General features: G+C 48.0%; 1 protein-coding gene across 1 annotated transcript; it reads right to left on the bottom strand.

Moving 5' to 3' along the window:
• Positions 1-1,776: 1,776 nt before the first annotated feature.
• Gdf10 (growth differentiation factor 10) lies at positions 1,777-16,088 on the bottom strand. Its single transcript, XM_027947857.2, has 3 exons — positions 15,534-16,088; positions 4,549-5,477; positions 1,777-2,733 (listed from the first exon to the last, which is right to left on the bottom strand). Exons 1-3 carry the CDS (start codon positions 16,003-16,005, stop codon positions 2,542-2,544), a joined length of 1,593 nt encoding a protein of 530 aa, XP_027803658.2. The 5' UTR covers positions 16,006-16,088; the 3' UTR covers positions 1,777-2,541.
• Between the last annotated feature and the right edge of the window lie 1,185 nt (positions 16,089-17,273).

The following is a 17,273-nucleotide window of genomic DNA, read 5'->3' as shown; positions in this document are numbered from 1 at the left end:
TTTCCAAGAAAGATGTCACCCACTGAATACTGTCCATTCAGGCATAGGCTGAACTCCTGCCCTGGGCCAGATCCTTGGGCGTGTCTCACAGCCTACCCTGCCCCAATCCAGAAATCCAGAGACAAAGAATGAGAGGTGTCACAGTCATTAGGAGAATCCCAAAGATCTCTCAGAAAATACAAGTAACTGAAAGAATAAAGTGAAGCTATCATAGGTCACCCCATCTTTATCAAAGAGAGAAAGGGAGCAGTCTGGTGGGGGGGAAAATGAGTGGAGGAGGCACACAAGGGACTTAACATTTAGAAGAAAGAGATTTGAAGTCTTTTCACACCCTAATATCTTTACTAATTTTGCTATTCACTTATATCCTGCTATGTTCCACAAAGGATTAGACATGGCTAAGCAGGCACTAAATTTGCAGTCAGTTTGAGACATCCCAGCCATCCACAGCAACTTGAAAAGAACCATTTCATCCCATATACAGCTCCCATGGGATCAAGGGGTAAGGCAGCCTTTGTGCAGAGCACCACCTCTCTGCCTCATATGATCTGTCAGCAGATAGGACCACTCAGCAGCTGGGCTCCCCAGGGTCACTTGGCATGCCTCAGAGAAAGGGCTCCACAAATGGGGGCCACGCTCCACCAAGGTGCCTTTGGATTCCCCTTACCTACCAGTCTGCATGCTTGCTTTCCAATCTCAGTTATTCTACATCCAATGGCTCTGAGTGTAGCCTTCTTCAAAGACTGCTGGGGCTTCCAAGACCCTGTGGCTACCTAAATAAAAGGCTGAAATCTGACAACTCCCCTCCCAGGGGCAGCCTGAAGCCAGGGAGTGCCACACATCCAGTTCCCTAGCCTTAAGGCTAGACTAACTCTGAAGCCTGATGCAAGCTCCAGAGTTCCCCAGAGAAGCCTGATAAATGTGGCTGGGATGTTCAGCCCCTTCTCTTCCTTCTCTTCTCTTCCTGTGTCTCCTGGAACACTTCCTTATCCATCCCTTACATAGGAGGCCTGGCCTTGGGAGCCTCACTTATGATGACACCTTAGGCTGCTTCTCTGCTGAATCTCCTCTTAGACAAGCTCTGGCAGATTTACAGTCTATGTAGGCAAAACTCAGGGCCATGTCATTTTCTTAGATTCTGGCTGATGGCCCTAAAATGCACCTGCTTAAAATTGAACCCAGAATCTCTTTCAGAAATGCAGTTAATAGGCTTTGGTCACTATGGCTATAAGTAAGGCAATGCAATGCCAGGCAAAAGGGAGCCATCTGGGGACAAGGCTGCTGGGTGTTGAACATTCTGTAAATATACACAAGGAAATCATTTGATCCGTCTAGTTACTCCCAAATCCCTGGACCACTTGAGAACCCCTCCACTTGAGAATCACCTCCCATGTAAACTACCCTAAGTAAGATCTCTTCTCATTGAAGGGTAAGACAATCGCAGAAGTTCCTGTCAATATTTCCCAATCAATGAAGGTCACTCTGAGATAGGGATATGAGAAAACTCCAGGTAGCCAGTGTGCCTGCAGAGAGTCATGCCCCATTTTAATGCCAGCGCAGGCTGGGAATTTGCATGACAGAGGGATTGGGGCAGGATCTTGGAAGGCCCAGGAGCAGTGGGGTTTCTGGAGCTTGGGACAGACATGGAGAAAGTACAGAGATGGCCTCCACCTATCTTAGAGGATGCTGTGTCTATAGCAGCCACCAGATGTCTCAAAGGTAGGAATCAATCTATAGTTAGAAATAGGTGACACTTAGGTTTTTGAAATACCACTGTAACTTTAATTTATTAGCTTTCCATAAAAACACACAACACACACAATCTACAGTATACAAAGTATAATTTACAAAAATATAAAATCTTGGTTATTTTTTAGTATTTCAACATATTACTGTATATGTTATTTTCATATGCATGTTTAAAGAATCCACACCTAACCAGCATGATTATCTCTGTGGGGAATGGTGTCAAATGCCCCTCTTTGTTTTAAAATAAAATATATATTAAGAGAACAAAACCAAAATTGGTTATATGTGCATATGTATGTATAAAAGCTTTTATAGTAGAGTGTGAAACAAAACACTCATTCAGGCCCTGTTTCCCTATGTGGCCTGAAAGATTTTAAACTGAACATTTAAACAGAGATTCTTTCCATGTGAAGGGAGCAAGCACCCTAAGATTTGCATAGTCTTCTCAGGTTATGAGATGATAACACATAAAGCCAACACTGAGGACCTGTCCATTTTTGGGTCTTGAAAGTGGCAGTTAGAGCCAATGGGAAAACTTCAGGCCAAGGATAATTCCGTTTTTTGTTTCCAGGAACTCAGGAAGCATTTAGGTGGCTAAGTCATTAGCAACAAAAGACTCCAGAACGATGACCAGACGGACAGACCTTTCTGGACCCCAGTGGGTTGTCTGTAAGCTCCGCCCTGCATCTGTAGTCACACACTTAGTCAAGTCCTGGCTCCAAAAGGCTCTGAGAATGCCGCTCTGCTGGCTGAGGAGTTGGTGCTGAGACTGCCTTCAACCCTTGGGCAGTCTTACCGGCAAGCACACGTCTCCACGGACATGTTGGGGTACACCTTCAACACCACGTTCCGGTTCTCATCTAGGAAGAGGACCCCAAGGGAGTTCATCTTATCTGGAACACAGCAGGGCTCTGGGATGCCAGGGACGATGCCCACAGCCCTGACAATGCTCTGGATGGTGGCATGGTTGGATGGGCGAACAATCTGCAGGGTGAGAAAGAAGCAGGGTCACCTCAGTGTTCTACCCTCTCTCATCCAACTTCCCACCAGAGCAGTCCTCACAGTGACAGACCATTGACCCAGACTCTGGAAACACTGACCTAGAAGCAAACATAAGTTCCCAGGGATGAACACATATTTCCTCTGAAATCAGGTATAAACAGTTCTAGGCTGAGGTCTGCAAGAACCCCCAGGCCTGTCAGCTTATTCCTGCAGCTGAAGTGATGTTGTAGACCCTCCCTGGCCACTTGGGGGCGCGAGAATGTCACATATCCCTGAAAGGCACCTGGAGCTGACAGAAACTGTCCAGGGTGAAAGCTGAGGGTATGGCTCAGTCAGCATTGCTTGGAGGGCCAGATGCCCAGACTTCACAGTCTGAGGAATATAGACGTGCCTCTCATGGAATCTGTTCTGAGGGAGAAGGCTGGGTTGTGTACTGGGGCTTGAAACTTACACTTCCCAGACATGCCTAAATTGGGGTGGCAGGTACAGTTTTACCATATCATCCCCTTCTGCCATCTTAACAATTTTATGGGGTGAATATGACTTTCATTTTACCAGTGAAGATATTGAGACTTAAAACGACTAAATTAGACATGACCCCTTGGTTAGAAAGTGGCCTGCCTCCATCTATGAATATAGCTGAGTCACTCAATTCAGCTCATTAATGACAAGAAGGCCTTCTTAGATGAGGAGGAGGAGAGGCAGCAATAGCAGGACAAGGACACCCTCATGTGTAGGGTTATGGTTAGTGTGCTGGCTGGTGTCCCAGAAGGTGGGGAGGCAGCCAGTTAGGTAGATAAGGTAAGCATGAGGTCAGCCAGCTGCAAGCCTGTAGATTCTGGTCTTACACCTGTCCCCACTGGTAAGCCCTTTTAGCAGATCCCCTCTCCCCATTGGGCACTTCCCTTCCTCTCTCTCACACATTCATGGCTTTGAGGAGAAACCCCTTAATTCCAAAATAGATTAATGTGGCCCCACATCCGTTTATGGGCTCTCCCACCTGGCTGATTTATTGAGGTTCAAATTGGATTTATGCACTGACTTCCTTTCTAGTAGGGCAAGCCATGAGGATTCTGCAGAGTAAGCAGGAGGAAACTGTGCTACGTGCCAGAGGTTAACATGGCCAATCCACTTCAATAAAGGCTACTGGAGGATGATGGACAGAATCAAACCTGGCTGGGATAGGGAGAGGAGGATCTGAAGCTTCAGGAATGGCACAATGAAAGGATCCAGTGTTTGTCTTGCAGACTACCCTGCGTGTGCCCTAGGGAGAGAGAAGGAAGCCCACACTGGGGGGGGGGGGGGCACTGAGACTAGCAGCCAGCTGGTCACAGACAGCCCTGCCTGGGGATCCAAGCCAGGAACAGTAGGAAAACTTCTGCCAGGAAAGAAGCTTCTAGGACCTGTCTTGTCCACAGGGTACAGCTTGGACTCAACCTCTGTAGGTGGCTGCTCTGTAGGAGTGCCCTTCTGAAGTGAAGGATTTTCCTGCTTTTCAGGAGAGATGTTCAGATTTTAAAATTCCAATGCAAACAAGAGAACACCTTTAAAAAAACCCAGACAAATTAAATATCTGTGGACAGTATCCACCCAGCAGATTCCCACTTGGCTCTCTCTGTTTACCTATTCTTTGCCTCTGTAGATGGGATGTGTTATTCTACTCATTTTGCAGATGATGAAACAAAGGTCACCCAGGCAGAGGGACTTGCCAGAGAATTGCCCGGCAGAGGGAGCCTAGCTGAGAGTTAGGATTAGGCAATAGGCAGAACACAGAGGAGGTACTCAAACCCATCCTACCTTAGGCATTGGGAACTCGCAGGCTCCTGCGCAGTAGTAGGCATCAAAGGATTTGGGCGAAATGATCCATTCGTTCCACCCAATGTCTGCGAAATCCACCTTCAGATACCTCCGGCTACAGACTCGCGGTTCGTCCCACTGTCTTTTCCGGGCTTTCTGCATAGTCTTTTCATCGAAGTCCAGCACTTGCGAGGAGGTCATGAACTCATCCTGGCCTTTCTTTCTGCGGTCCTTGCGCCCAGGCCGGGGCTTCAGCGCCCGGAAGGGGCTGGGCCATAGCTCGTGCTTGTGGTAGTACTGAGCGTGGGGGATGTGTCCTGGCCTCTCATCCAGTCCCGGCAGCTCATTGTCTTGGAGGGGCCCGGAGGCCTGCGCGGCCCGGCGCACACGGGGGTCCGCCGAGCTGTTGGGGGCTGCGCCGGGCTCTGGGTCTCCAGCTGGAAAGGGGTCGTATCTTTGCAGTGTCACTGCCACGCTGTTGGGCTCGGAAATGGCCAGGTCATTGGCGTATACAAGGATGTAGGGAATGTAGGGACTGGGCCTGGGAACCCCACGGTCCTTCTCCCCAGAATCCAGCTGGGCAGAGAGGAGCAGCTCGCCATCCCGACGGGCCGCTTTGACTATGGAGGAGATGTCCTTGGCCTGCCACAGACCGCGTGGCGGGGGCGCCAGGGCCATGGCCCCACGAAGTAGCCCCTGCGTGGCTGTATTCTGTGACAGGCTGCGGAAAAACAGGTGCTGGCGAACTGGCGGGCCTGGTGGCAGGAGGCGACAAGAGGAATTCTTGGCCCGTGGCTTGCATAGCATCTCCCGCGCGCGGGGCCACCGCGGCGGCTCCAAGTAGAAGTGGAAAGTGGCGGTGAGTATTATTTCTGACTCTTGCATGGAGGTCAGGTTGAATAAATACACGGCCTTCTGATTGACCACTTCTGCGCGGAAAAGACAGACCACAGCATGTTAGGTTCTCTCGAGGAGCACCTTGCTCACTAGGTCGCTCGCCCAGGGCTGGGGTGGTGGTACAAAGTCCGCTGACCCAGCACTTCCAGGCAGGGGACCACGCTTTGCTTTACTCATCCTCTGCAATCTTCCTACTAAACTGATGGGGGCGCCCTTTGGTATCCTCAATGAACATGTGCAATTGAGATCAGCAAAAGAAGATTGTCACTTTCTCCTTGCAAAAGACAGGGAGGAGGAGGAAGGAGGGACAGGGGAGAGAGAGAGTGAAAGAGGGAGTCGGGGGAGAGAGAAAAAGAGGAAGGAAAAGAAAGAAGATGTTTTAAAAGAAAAAGTAGACAAAGATGGGCATCTAGGTCGGCTTGATCTTAAAGTTCCTGTTTCCTCACCTGTACTGCTTCTTAAAGAAAAAATAAGCAAGTGTCACTGACACCTTCATTAAGTGCTCAAAATGGCTTGGGCCCAGCCTCAAGCATCCCCTTCAGTTTTTGCACAGTCCTCTATGCTATGCAATCAGATTTTAATGCAATTTATATAAAATGTGATCATTCTTCAAAATGAGGTGAAACAAGGAGAACTTCACATTTTTCATTGCATTCTGAGAACCTTTTACAGGAAATTGAGGTTAAAAGCAGTTATTTGACCATCTGCCTTATGACTTTTAAGATTGTTTTACAACGAAGGAGCAATATAGGAGTGCACAGGTCACTCAATGAGGTTGCTCTCTGGAGGTGCATGTCACTGTAAGGACCATCACCACTCAACATCTAGTGTGGCCCAAGAATGTTCCAGCCTGTTTCCTTGGGGTGGCTGACCACCCTTTCCACCAAGTGTTTGCCAAGATCAGCTGCAGTTCCAGGAAGCTGCCTCAGCCTTGGCAGCAACATAAGCTCTCTTCAATAACCAAGTCCTCTTTAGGACTCAAAGGTGAGGAAGACAGGCTTTCTTGATGCTTCCTTCTGATGCTGAAGATCAGAGAGGCCAGGGTGGGCTTCATTCCTGGGCTTCCTCCGTGTCCTTGCCACCAGTGTCTGTTTGATAGGTACAGCCAGTAAAAGACCGGAGTTTCTAAACCCAGGAAGTATGTGGGGGAGAAGGCACTGGGATCCCCAAGGGACATGCAGAGACTACAATTATTTGACACCTGTATCCAGAAAATTAGCTGGGATTTTTAAAAACCACAACCATCAGTTTAATATTCTTTGTTTCTATTGGGAAGGAAGCATAATTCTATTGGGAACTTTCACAGACTCTTAATGGACTGTGAGAGGAAGGAAGGAAGGGAGAAACATGTATGGAGGGCTCAATAAGTACCAGTCAAGACTAGAGATGTCATCTCACCTAATCCTAACAACACATCCACAAGGGAGGTGTCACAGCCCCTCCACATGCATCATTCATAAGAAGCAGTGGTGGGTTTTGCTGCACATTTAAATTTGGCTTCTCCAAATACTGTAGCCTTGAGTATCATGGTCTTGAGTCCCACATTCTAACCAGAACCCCTGAGGTTCTGACTATGAGGAAGTTTGGAGAGCACCCCAGGTAGCAGGATGTGTGATCTATAGTATTCCTTAGCTGGAAACTTTAGGTAGTTGTCCCTGCTCTCAGCCACAGCCTAGGGCCCCTGAATTGCATGCATGCAGATGCATCCAGAGAGCCAGTCTGTGGTTACTCGTGCCTCAAGCCCATTGACCATGGGTAGGTGAAGTTTACTACCAATGCAGCACCCACTCCCAAGCTAGGAAACATCCTGGGAAACAAACCCCAAGCCCCATGGAACCCCATCATGCTCTCTATCTTACTTTCCTCATCTGCCTCAAAAAAACAACAGAATTTCAAGCAAACACAATATGTGTCATATGCTGGATACAAGGGAGGTGTCCCCAAAGGTGGACATCTTTGTCCAGGAAGCATCCCTGCCACTTTCATTGAAAGGACAGAGAATGGCAGAGCAAGCCCCTCCTATACCAACTAGAGCACTCTCACTCACCCATCCCCATAGTCTCTGGGTTCTGACCCAGCTAACATAGCAAAAGTGTTTTCCTTTGATCTAGTTCTAGTCTTATCGCACTAATTATTCACTAACTGATCAAGAGTGGGGAGGAACCTCAGAGGTCATATAAGAAAGTAGAACTCCTACTTCATTCCAGCTTGAATGAATTTGGCCAGAGGGAGCTCATGCCTTACTGTACATCCACTCTGTGAAGACCCTCCCTGCTGGGAACTGTTGATTCCAAACAGGTCTGCTCAACTGCAGAGCATAAGGGACCACAGGCTGACCTTTTTTCTATATGTGCCTATTTGCATACCATGCAGGAGCTCCAGACTGTTGCTGAAAGTAGGGACACCTATCTGAAGCTTTTTGCTAAGAGGTGCCCAGGCTACAAACGAGAAGCCCCCAAAAGAAGTTTCCATGTCTTAATAACTTTGCTGGTACCCTGTGGCTCATGTCTCACAGCCAAGGAGAAGAGATCCTTCCTGTATCCCTCTCCCTCTTTTATTATTTCTTCCATCCTGCTTCTTTTTTTTTTAATTTTTATTTTTTAGTTGTAGTTGTACACAATACCTTCATTTTATTTATTTATTTATCTTTATGTGATGCTGAGGATCGAACCCAGGGCTGCACACATGCGAGACGAGCGGAGCGCTCTACCATTAAGCCACAACCCTAGCCCCCATCCTGTTTCTTAATAAGCATTTGCAAAATTCTGTTTATGACTAAGTGTCAGGCTTTCTGGGGTCCTGGAAAAGGTGGTCAAAGCTGTCCTGGATGAGCTCAGCTTGGTGAGGAGACAGATTGATTATGGTGATAATACACAACTACAGCACTTAGTCATGTCACAGCTTTACAGAGCACTGTCCCAAGTGAGGCCCTATGTGCTGGGAGCATCAATCACAGATGACCCCTATCAGAGCCCTGTATTGCCCCCAAACAAAACTCTACTTCTTACCAAGGCCCTATTTGATCTGACTTGTGGAGCTCTCCACCTTCATCACCTCCGTTACCCCATCCCTGACCGTCTTCCACAGTCACACTGGCCTTATCCTTCCTAGAAGGCTCTGTCTCAACTATTCCTTCTGCTTTTGTGCTCCTCCTCTGGGTCTCCACCCCTATGGTATCCCCAACAAAGGGTACCCTTGGCTCCTTGGCTAATGAGCCACCATCACTCTGTCTACCCTCCACTTCATTTGTCAGAGCACTTCCTGACATCTGATACTCCATGAGGGCAGGAACCTTGCCGGTTTTGTTCTTTGCTACATCCCTGCATCCTATCACAAGGCCTGGTGACAGTTGGTACTCAAGAATGTGTGTTGAATGATCAAATTCTTGTACGTATCCTGACCAAGTGGCCTCTGCATTGTAGGAGAGCAGGAAGAGAAAGAAGGAGAGTAGGATCTGTCACTTCATTTAACACTTGAGGAAGTGGGGAGGGGCGCTCCTGGCCTGCTGCCCTGGAGTATAGTAAACACACCCTTAAGAAGTCCAGAAAGCCTCATTCTTCAGAAAGATACAGCTGATGATGCAAATATAACTGGCAACACTGTGTAGTGGGGTCTTTAGCCAGGGACTTCCCCTTGTGACTCATTTTTCTCATTTTTAAATAGCAAATGCAGGTTGAATATCCCTTATCCAAAATGTTTGGGATCAGAAATATTTAGGATTTTGGAATATATACATATACATGAGATATCTTAAGGGTGGAGCCCAAGTCTAAACACAAAATTCATTTGTGTTTCACATATCCCTTATACACATGGTCTGATGTTAATTTTGTACAATATTTTTAGTGTATCTACTTTTTTTTTTTTTTAACCCGGGACTGAACTCAGGGGCACTTATACCAGTAAGCCACATCCCAGCCCATTTTTGTATTTTATTTAGAGACAAGGTCTCACTGAGTTAGTTAGAGCCCTGCTAAAGTTGCTGAGTCTGGCTTTGAACTCAACAATCCTCTTGCTTCAGCCTCCCAAGCCGCTAGGATTACAGGCGAGAGCCGCCACACCCAGTTTGTATCTCTTTTGACTGGGACATGTCATATGAGGTTGCATGTGAAATTTACCACTTGTGGCATCATGTCAGTGCTCAAAACATTTTATAGTTTGGAGAATTGGGGATTTAGGATTTTAAGATATGGGATGTTCAACCTGTAACACTGTTTGTTAATTATGGAATTCTGAGCTCCAACCGTAAGTGCATGGCCCTATACTAAATATCCCTCATTTTTACTTTGAGAGGAGAAAGGATGGGACATTTATTCTGTGCACAAAGAGCTGGACCTTCAGAAAGGGTAGATAACTAGCCTAAAGCATTGTAGCTGGTAAAGAGCAGAGCCAGGGCATGGACCCAGGTCTGTCTGACCCCAAACCCACCCCCTTTGCTCCCCTTTGATCCCCTATGTGCTCTGGCTATAATCCCAATGGTGTGCCTAAGAGCAGAGGGACAAAAGATCACATGCTGTGAACAGCACTGTGTTTTGCAAACACAAGCCATTATCTGGCTGTTTTTGAGTTTTGATTCTCTAAGAAGGAAAGGACTGACCTTACTTGCACAAGCCGATCTTTCTGTAGATCTCTGAAATTCTCAGGACCCTGACCACTCAGACTCCTTCCTGAGGTCAATGAAATTGGAACAGATTCCTTCCTGGCAACACTCAAGCCAAAAGCAGCCCCTTGGATGGCTCTACAAAAAAACGGAATCCAAGCCACCTGGAAATCTGTCCCTGCACTGCCCCTGAAACAGACATCAGAGTGACAAGAGTAAGAACACTGAACCAAAGGGTATAAGCTTCAACACAAGAGGGAAGCGGAAGCAGTGGGCCAGCTCATGGGCTGCAGAGAAAAGAGGGGGAACTGGCAGGTACTGAGTGCCTGGTGTCTAGTTCCATACAGGTTCCAGGAGCAGTGTTTAACTCCTCCTTGAATCATTTACTAGCTGTGGATCTTAGGCAAGTCATGAAACTTCTCTTTACCTCAGTTTTCTCATCTGTAACCTAGGCAGAGTGTTTGTATGCATCTCCTCAAGTTGTGAAATTGGCTCTGCAGGGCTTGCTTGAATCTCAGTGCCTGGTACCCAGGACATGCTCAGAATACATGGTCAAATGGCTGCAGGGACTGTCATAACCCTCAGAGCCCCTGTCATAACCCTCAGAGCCCCTGTCCTTGCTCCCTGACCTCCTGCCAAGGAGGAGGCCTCAATACCTATCCAACAACCCTAAGCAGGAGCTTGTCTCTTTCCTTCTTCTTTCTAACCAACCCCCAGTTCCTGTTGTCTTTGTATCCAGTTTGTATAATGACTGTGGATGCTTCATCCTTTCTGCCATAGCCTTCACCCAGGACTGGTCATCAAAAAACTGTCACCCCTGGCCTCACACTCATATTTCAAAAGCAAATCATCTATGAGAGCTGACGGGCTAATACTATGCAAAGAACCTTTGCAGATCAATAAGAAAAAAGACAAAACCCCATAGGAGAGAGCAATTTTCACAGGAAAAACTATAATTGGGCAACAGGCATGTGAAACAGTTCAGGATGATCAGGAATGGAAAATAAAAAGTAATTTCAAACAAAAATACTTCTATGTTGAAAATATGATCCCATTAAGGTAAAAACATGGTGTATACATATATAAATATCCATGTATATGTATATATGTATATATGATATATATGGTATCTGGGTTCTGACCCAGCTAACAAAGCAAAAGTGTCTTCCTTTGATCTAGTTCAAGAATATATATATGCCTGAAATTTTATTAAAATATTATATTTACTCTGGTTAAATCTGCATCTGTGATTATCTTTTTTTTAACGGTGATTTTCTATGATTTCTAGATTTTTTTTCCATTAAACATGCATTTAAAAGCCTTCTCTCCTCCTATTCCCTCTCCTTCCTCTCCCTCCGTCTCCCCAGTCATGCACATTGTTTTCTGCCCCACTGGATACAAGCAAACTTAAGGCTTTCTGTGGCCTGGCGGCAATCTACTTGTCTACCTGCCCCCCACCTACCTATCTCTCTCTCTCTCTCTCTCTCTCTCTCTCTCTCTCTCTCTCTCTCTCTCTCTCTCTCATATTATAAACCAAACACTTTGCAATACTCAGCACCCAGTGGCTGCTTCACCTCCATACCTGGCTACACTGCACCTGCCTATCACACTCTGTTGTGGCCTTCCCTGCTCTAAAAGACTTCACTGGTCTATCCCTACCAGGTCAGTGCTGCTCTTGGTTCTCTTGCAGAGCTCCTTTAGCCTTTCACTGCTACCTTGCACATTCCAGTTTCCTGCAACCCTGTTTCTCTACTGACTTCAACCTGTCCTGACAGCTCATAAGCTTTTCTCATGAGGGCCAATATTTTAGGCATCTTTGTGTTCTCTGAATTTACCATACCTTCCACCAAATAAAATGCTTAAGAAATACCTGGAATTATGTTTTGGATGTGGTTTGTCATTCCAAGTTTCATTTTTGGGAGCTTGATCCCCAGTGTGGTACTGTTGAGTAGTGGGATGTAATGGGGAATAAGGTTATTGGGAGTGTTGCCTAAGAAGACAGTTCTCATGAGACCTCAGTTAGTTCCTGAAGGAGAAATTGTTAAGCCTCTTTAACCCCCCACCAGACTGTCAAAGTCTACTGTTCCCTGCCCACCCACATAGGGCTCAGTGCCCATATGGGTTTAAAACCTTGCTTACCAATTAAATCAATCCTTGAAGACTTTAGTTGAGAAAGCATGGCCAGCAATGTCACTTCTGCAATAAAGTATGAGCGTGCCCATTGTGCCCAACCACCTGCTGCAGCTGGGCATGGAGGTGAATGGTTCTGTCCTTCTGCTTTCATGCAATGGAGATAGTACAAGCAGCAGTGGAACATAGGATTTTAACCCCATAAAGGGGCTGAGACAGTACCTCAGATATAGCACTCACATTTTACAAATAAGGAAACTGAGATGGGGGAGGCAATACATAGTGGCTGTAGTTGCTAAGTAAGTCCCATCTACCAGGCCATTACCATTCTCACTGCTGCCTACCACCACCACCACCACCCATCTATGTCAGAACTAAGCCCAGAGCCCGGGAGGCATAAAATGGAACGGATGAGTATGAGAAATCGTAATTCTGGCACAGTCCGGAACCTTTTAACAAATCCCTCTTTGAAACCCTGAGGCAAACTTCTGCATAAATCCCAGCCTCACCAGCTACTGGCTATGTGCTGTAGTAGCACATGTTACTTTCCCTTTCTAAGCATTAGTTGCCTTGTGTGTATGGAGAGGAGATGAGGATTTGATGGGAAGGTTTCACTGGCCCCTCCCTACTCTCTGACCTCCTGTCCTGCCATGTGATCTCTTACTTTGCCATCTGCCATGCTGTGACATAGCTAGGGGGTAGCCTTACACAATGTTCTTTGGACTTTCAGCCTCCCTCCCCCCACTGTAACTTACTTAGCCTTAGGTATTTCGTTATAGCAACAGAAAACTTGGGAAGCTGAAATGAACTTGAACTTTGGCAGTTTTGACAAATGGGTATTATTACTTTCATTTTGAAGATGAAGGAAACAAGCTGAGTGTCCCAGTGGTAGGTGTTGAAACTTAGATTTAACCACAGGTCATTCAGGGGGAATAAGGGGAGCAGGTGGACTAATCTTAACCCATGGGGTCAGGTTCAAATGGTCTCCTTATTGATAAAGACTTAAAAGGGAACAGAATTCACTTTAGGGAGTAGTGGAGGGGAAAGAAGGAAGGTTGTTGTGATAATAGTTATGAGCTAATAAATTGTTGACACATGTGCCAGGAACTGTTATAAGCTCAGGCTCACACCTCCTCACAAATGAATGCCTGGATCAGGAAGCAGGCACATCGGAAGACTGGCACAGGGCTGGGTATAAAAAACCTTAGAGGACTCAATGGAGGGCATGAGAAGCCAACACCTCACTCTATGCCAGGCATAAAACCTAGCTTATCACATCAAATCCTCATCTCCTCTCCATACACACAAGGCAACTAAAGCTCAGAAAGGGAAAGTAACATGTGCTACTACAGCACATAGCCAGTAGCTGGTGAGGCTGGGATTTATGCAGAAGTTTGCCTCAGGGTTTCAAAGAGGGATTTGTTAAAAGGTTCCGGACTGTGCCAGAATTACGATTTCTCATACTCATCCGTTCCATTTTATGCCTCCCGGGCTCTGGGCTTAGTTCTGACATAGATGGGTGGTGGTGGTGGTGGTAGGCAGCAGTGAGAATGGTAATGGCCTGGTAGATGGGACTTACTTAGCAACTACAGCCACTATGTATTGCCTCCCCCATCTCAGTTTCCTTATTTGTAAAATGCGAGTGCTATATTTGAGGTACTGTCTCAGCCCCTTTATGGGGTTAAAATCCTATGTTCCACTGCTGCTTGTATGATCTCCATTGCATGAAAGCAGAAGGACAGAACCATTCAACTCCATGCCCAGCTGCAGCAGGTGATTGGGCACAATGGGCACGCTCACATTTTATTGCAGAAGTGGTCTTGCTGATTGAGGTAATCGGTAAGCAAGGTCTTATACCCATATGGGCACAGAATGCTCAGCACAACGCTTTGTACTCTCAGGGGAATAATATGCACCAATACTTAATCTGGCAAATGATGGGCTCAGAGCCTATGAATATTATCTCATTTCATCTTGGCTTTAATCCCCCAGAGGAAATATTGGCATGCCTGCCCATTTTATAGATGAGTACGATCAAATCTACATAGCTTTACTGATTCATCCAGGGTCATTGATGCCAGATGATTCTTAAATGGCTTAATTTAATAATGTTGCTCCACAAATGAACCCCAAGTGATGAATTAAAGTTATCAGAAAGGATGGAGTTCAATCCAATTGGCCTGGAGCCCTAGAACGGTGACATGGGAGTTTTCTCTGGTGGATAAGGGGATGCATTTCTTTGTGACAAGGGCTCCCCTGTCCTTGAATACAGGAGGCGAACCTTCCCAAGTCTGGTTCTGTGGCCACCGGTGTTGCATAGAGTCACACAGCATAGTCACCTTATTTGTAAAATTAGAGTGCATTGAGCAGTAGCTGATAGATCTGACCTGGTGTCTGGCCCCAAAGCTAGCTGGGCATGTTCCCCTCCATCTCAGGAGGGAAGCACACAGACTGAAGAGTTTCTCCTGATGAATGGCCTCCTCCCCCACAGGGCTGCAGAAGACCTCCACCCACATTTGCTGGAACAGCATTCTGCAGCTATGAGTAGTCACCATGACAACCAGGGTCTTCCCATTACCCTTGCTGCCCAGGCTGCACCTCCTCTGTTTGCCCCAGGGCTTCCAGAAGCAGTGTGGCTCTCCCCAGCCCTGCCCATAGACTCCTAAGGCTGCAACCCAGAAGCACCCTGGGCAGGGAAGGCTTCTGCCAGTGGCCTCTACCCAACTCCATCCAAAGTATGAAGAAAGCAGAAAGTGGGGTAAGGACAGAAAAGGAATGGGATGCTGCTACTGAGCAAGCTTCTGGAGGCTTACTCACACCTTGGTAGTCTGAACACTTCATGATAATGCCCCCAAATCCCCAGTCCTTGGCACCAAGGTCCTTATCAGTGCACTTTGCTTCCTTTCCACCAAAACCATTGACTTTCTCCAGCTGGAAGTTTTCTACCTAACCCAGTGCTTGGTATTTCCATCAGGGTTCCTTAGGTCCACTGGACCCTGCCCTCCTCATCCAGCAAGTGCCCACAAAACTGGCCCTTATGACATGGATACTCCCCATGCCAACTTCCACCCTTTGCCTCAAGCCTTGTGTATGCGGTAGTATGTGTCTATAAGGTTTGGGAGGCCCCCAGAAGCAAGAACTCTGTGCTAGGCAATGCCCTTTGGTGTTCCCCTGGAGGCTGCCACTTGGCACAAAGTGCTCAGTGAATTGTCGGTAAATGAATGAACGAATGAATGAGTCAATGAAGAGCAGGAAGAGGAAAAGCAGGGGTGCAGGAGTGAGAAGAGTGGACAAGTGAGGAAAGGAAATAATGAGAGGGGGTTCCCCCACCCCCACCCCCGGGACGTCCTGTACTTACCCAGCCGGGCACGGAAGCTGCGCACAGTGTTGCCTCCTCCCGGCTGCGTGCCCCGCCGGCTGTACTTTTCATAAAGCCTGAGCATGTGGACAGCGACCATGTCCTGGGCACCGGGGCCCAGAGCTGCGGTCGCATCTCCCAGGGACTGCTGGGGGTCCTTGTCCCCCTGCAGGCCGTGGACTACCGCGGGCAGTGCGGACCAGGAGGGGGCCGTGTGGCTGCAGCCCGCAAACCGGAGCAGCAGAAGCAGAGGCAGCAATTGGGGCCCCAAGTTGGTCCAGGCGGGGCCACGAGCCATGGCGGGGTGAGGATGGCGAAGAGCAGGAGCCCAGGAGGACTGTGAGCGCGGGCGCAGCGGAGGCTGCGAACCGATCCCGCGGCAGGAAGGTGTACACGGAATCCGGGGAACAGAGGGCGCAGGGATGTGGACAGCTAGATCTGCGTGAGACGGGCAGCCGTGTGCGCGGTGCATCCACACGGCCCGAGTTCCGGGCCAGCCGTCGCAGTCGTCTGAAGCCGCGCGGAACACCGCAGAGCCCAAGCCCGCGCGCTACCTTGGCTGACTCGGGCTGCGAAACTTTGCAGCTCACAGTGCGCCCGGGCTGGCGGGTTCGAGGGGCGGGGCGGGGCGGGGCGGGGCGGCAGGCGTCGCCCTCCGGGGGACCTAGCTAAGCGTCCAGTATCACTCCAGGCGGCCGCGGACAGGGCCCTTCCTTGCCAGGCTGTGATGTGCGTGCGCACTTGTGTGCGGCGTGCGCGCGCTGGGGTATGCGCCCGAGTGTGCGCCCGCGACTGTGGGGGGCGTGGGTGTGGGAGAGCGCGCTCACCGCTCCCCTGCAGAGAGTCCGAGACCAAACCTAGCTGCAGGCTCCGGTGTATTGGCGCCGACAGCCTGGCCAGGGCTGCAAGGGGGCTGGGAGGCTTTTGGAGGGGGGCCCGCCTGCCGGGTTGCCCCTGCAATGGCATGCGATGGTTGTGCAGTTGCAAGATGACAGCTCCCCCATGAGGACCCGAAAAAGGATGTGTGTGCGCCCAGTTGTTGTCTCTGAGCCAGTGTGTGTCCAAAATGCAAGAGTGCAGGCTGGGAACACGGACCCTTCCTGGGGAGGCTCTGGAATGAAAAAGAAGCCCTCACTCCAAAGCTCTACCAACTCAAGGCAATGACAGCAAGATCCTGATTAAAATTCAGTTAGCTGATTAACTGACTGAAGCTTTATTTGGCAACAATGAATTCAGTTGTTGAAGAAATACATCAAAAGTGTTTATTAATCTTTGGTCAAGACTGCGTGAAAAAGGACATGCTTTCAATTTGCTTTAAAATAATAATAATAATCCCCCAAAAGATCAGAGGAGGGAAGAGAAATATCTGGCTTTCCCAAGAAGGGTCCCCAGTGAACGGTGGGTCTAGTTGAGTCCCTGGTTGCTGCCCCTTATCTTAACCCTGTAGGAGAGTGTCCTCAACTTTGTTTCTCCTCTAACTGGCTCAGTGTTACTTCCCGTGGATAGAATTCAGGAATCTGTGAACTTAATGAGGAAAAATTAGATCTTTATGTTCACTGTCTCTGGGTTTAGTATTTCTTGATACTCTAAATCCAACCAACCTGTGACTTTTTCACCAGTAGGCACCAGCCACAGAAATTTTCATATAGCAGGAAAGTTGTTTCAAATCTCTCAAAGTGCATTTTTGCTCCTCATTTCTTTGAAATTACAGTAATTATTATGCCAGCTGCTATTTAAGGA

Source organism: Marmota flaviventris, chromosome 4, assembly GCF_047511675.1.
Source record: "Marmota flaviventris isolate mMarFla1 chromosome 4, mMarFla1.hap1, whole genome shotgun sequence".
NCBI classification, from domain to species: domain Eukaryota; kingdom Metazoa; phylum Chordata; class Mammalia; order Rodentia; family Sciuridae; genus Marmota; species Marmota flaviventris.
Note: the sequence above shows the minus strand (reverse complement) of the source record. Positions and strands in the feature narration are given on the sequence as shown.

Coding starts and splice junctions, on each gene's coding strand:
- Gdf10 (XM_027947857.2), bottom strand. CDS start 16,005: ATGCACCGCGCACACGGCTGCCCGTCTCACGCAGATCTAGCTGTCCAC. Junction 5,478..15,533: donor CAGCTTCCGTGCCCGGCTGG/GTAAGTACAGGA, acceptor TTTTCCGCGCAG/AAGTGGTCAATCAGAAGGCC. Junction 2,734..4,548: donor GCGAGTTCCCAATGCCTAAG/GTAGGATGGGTT, acceptor CTCACCCTGCAG/ATTGTTCGCCCATCCAACCA.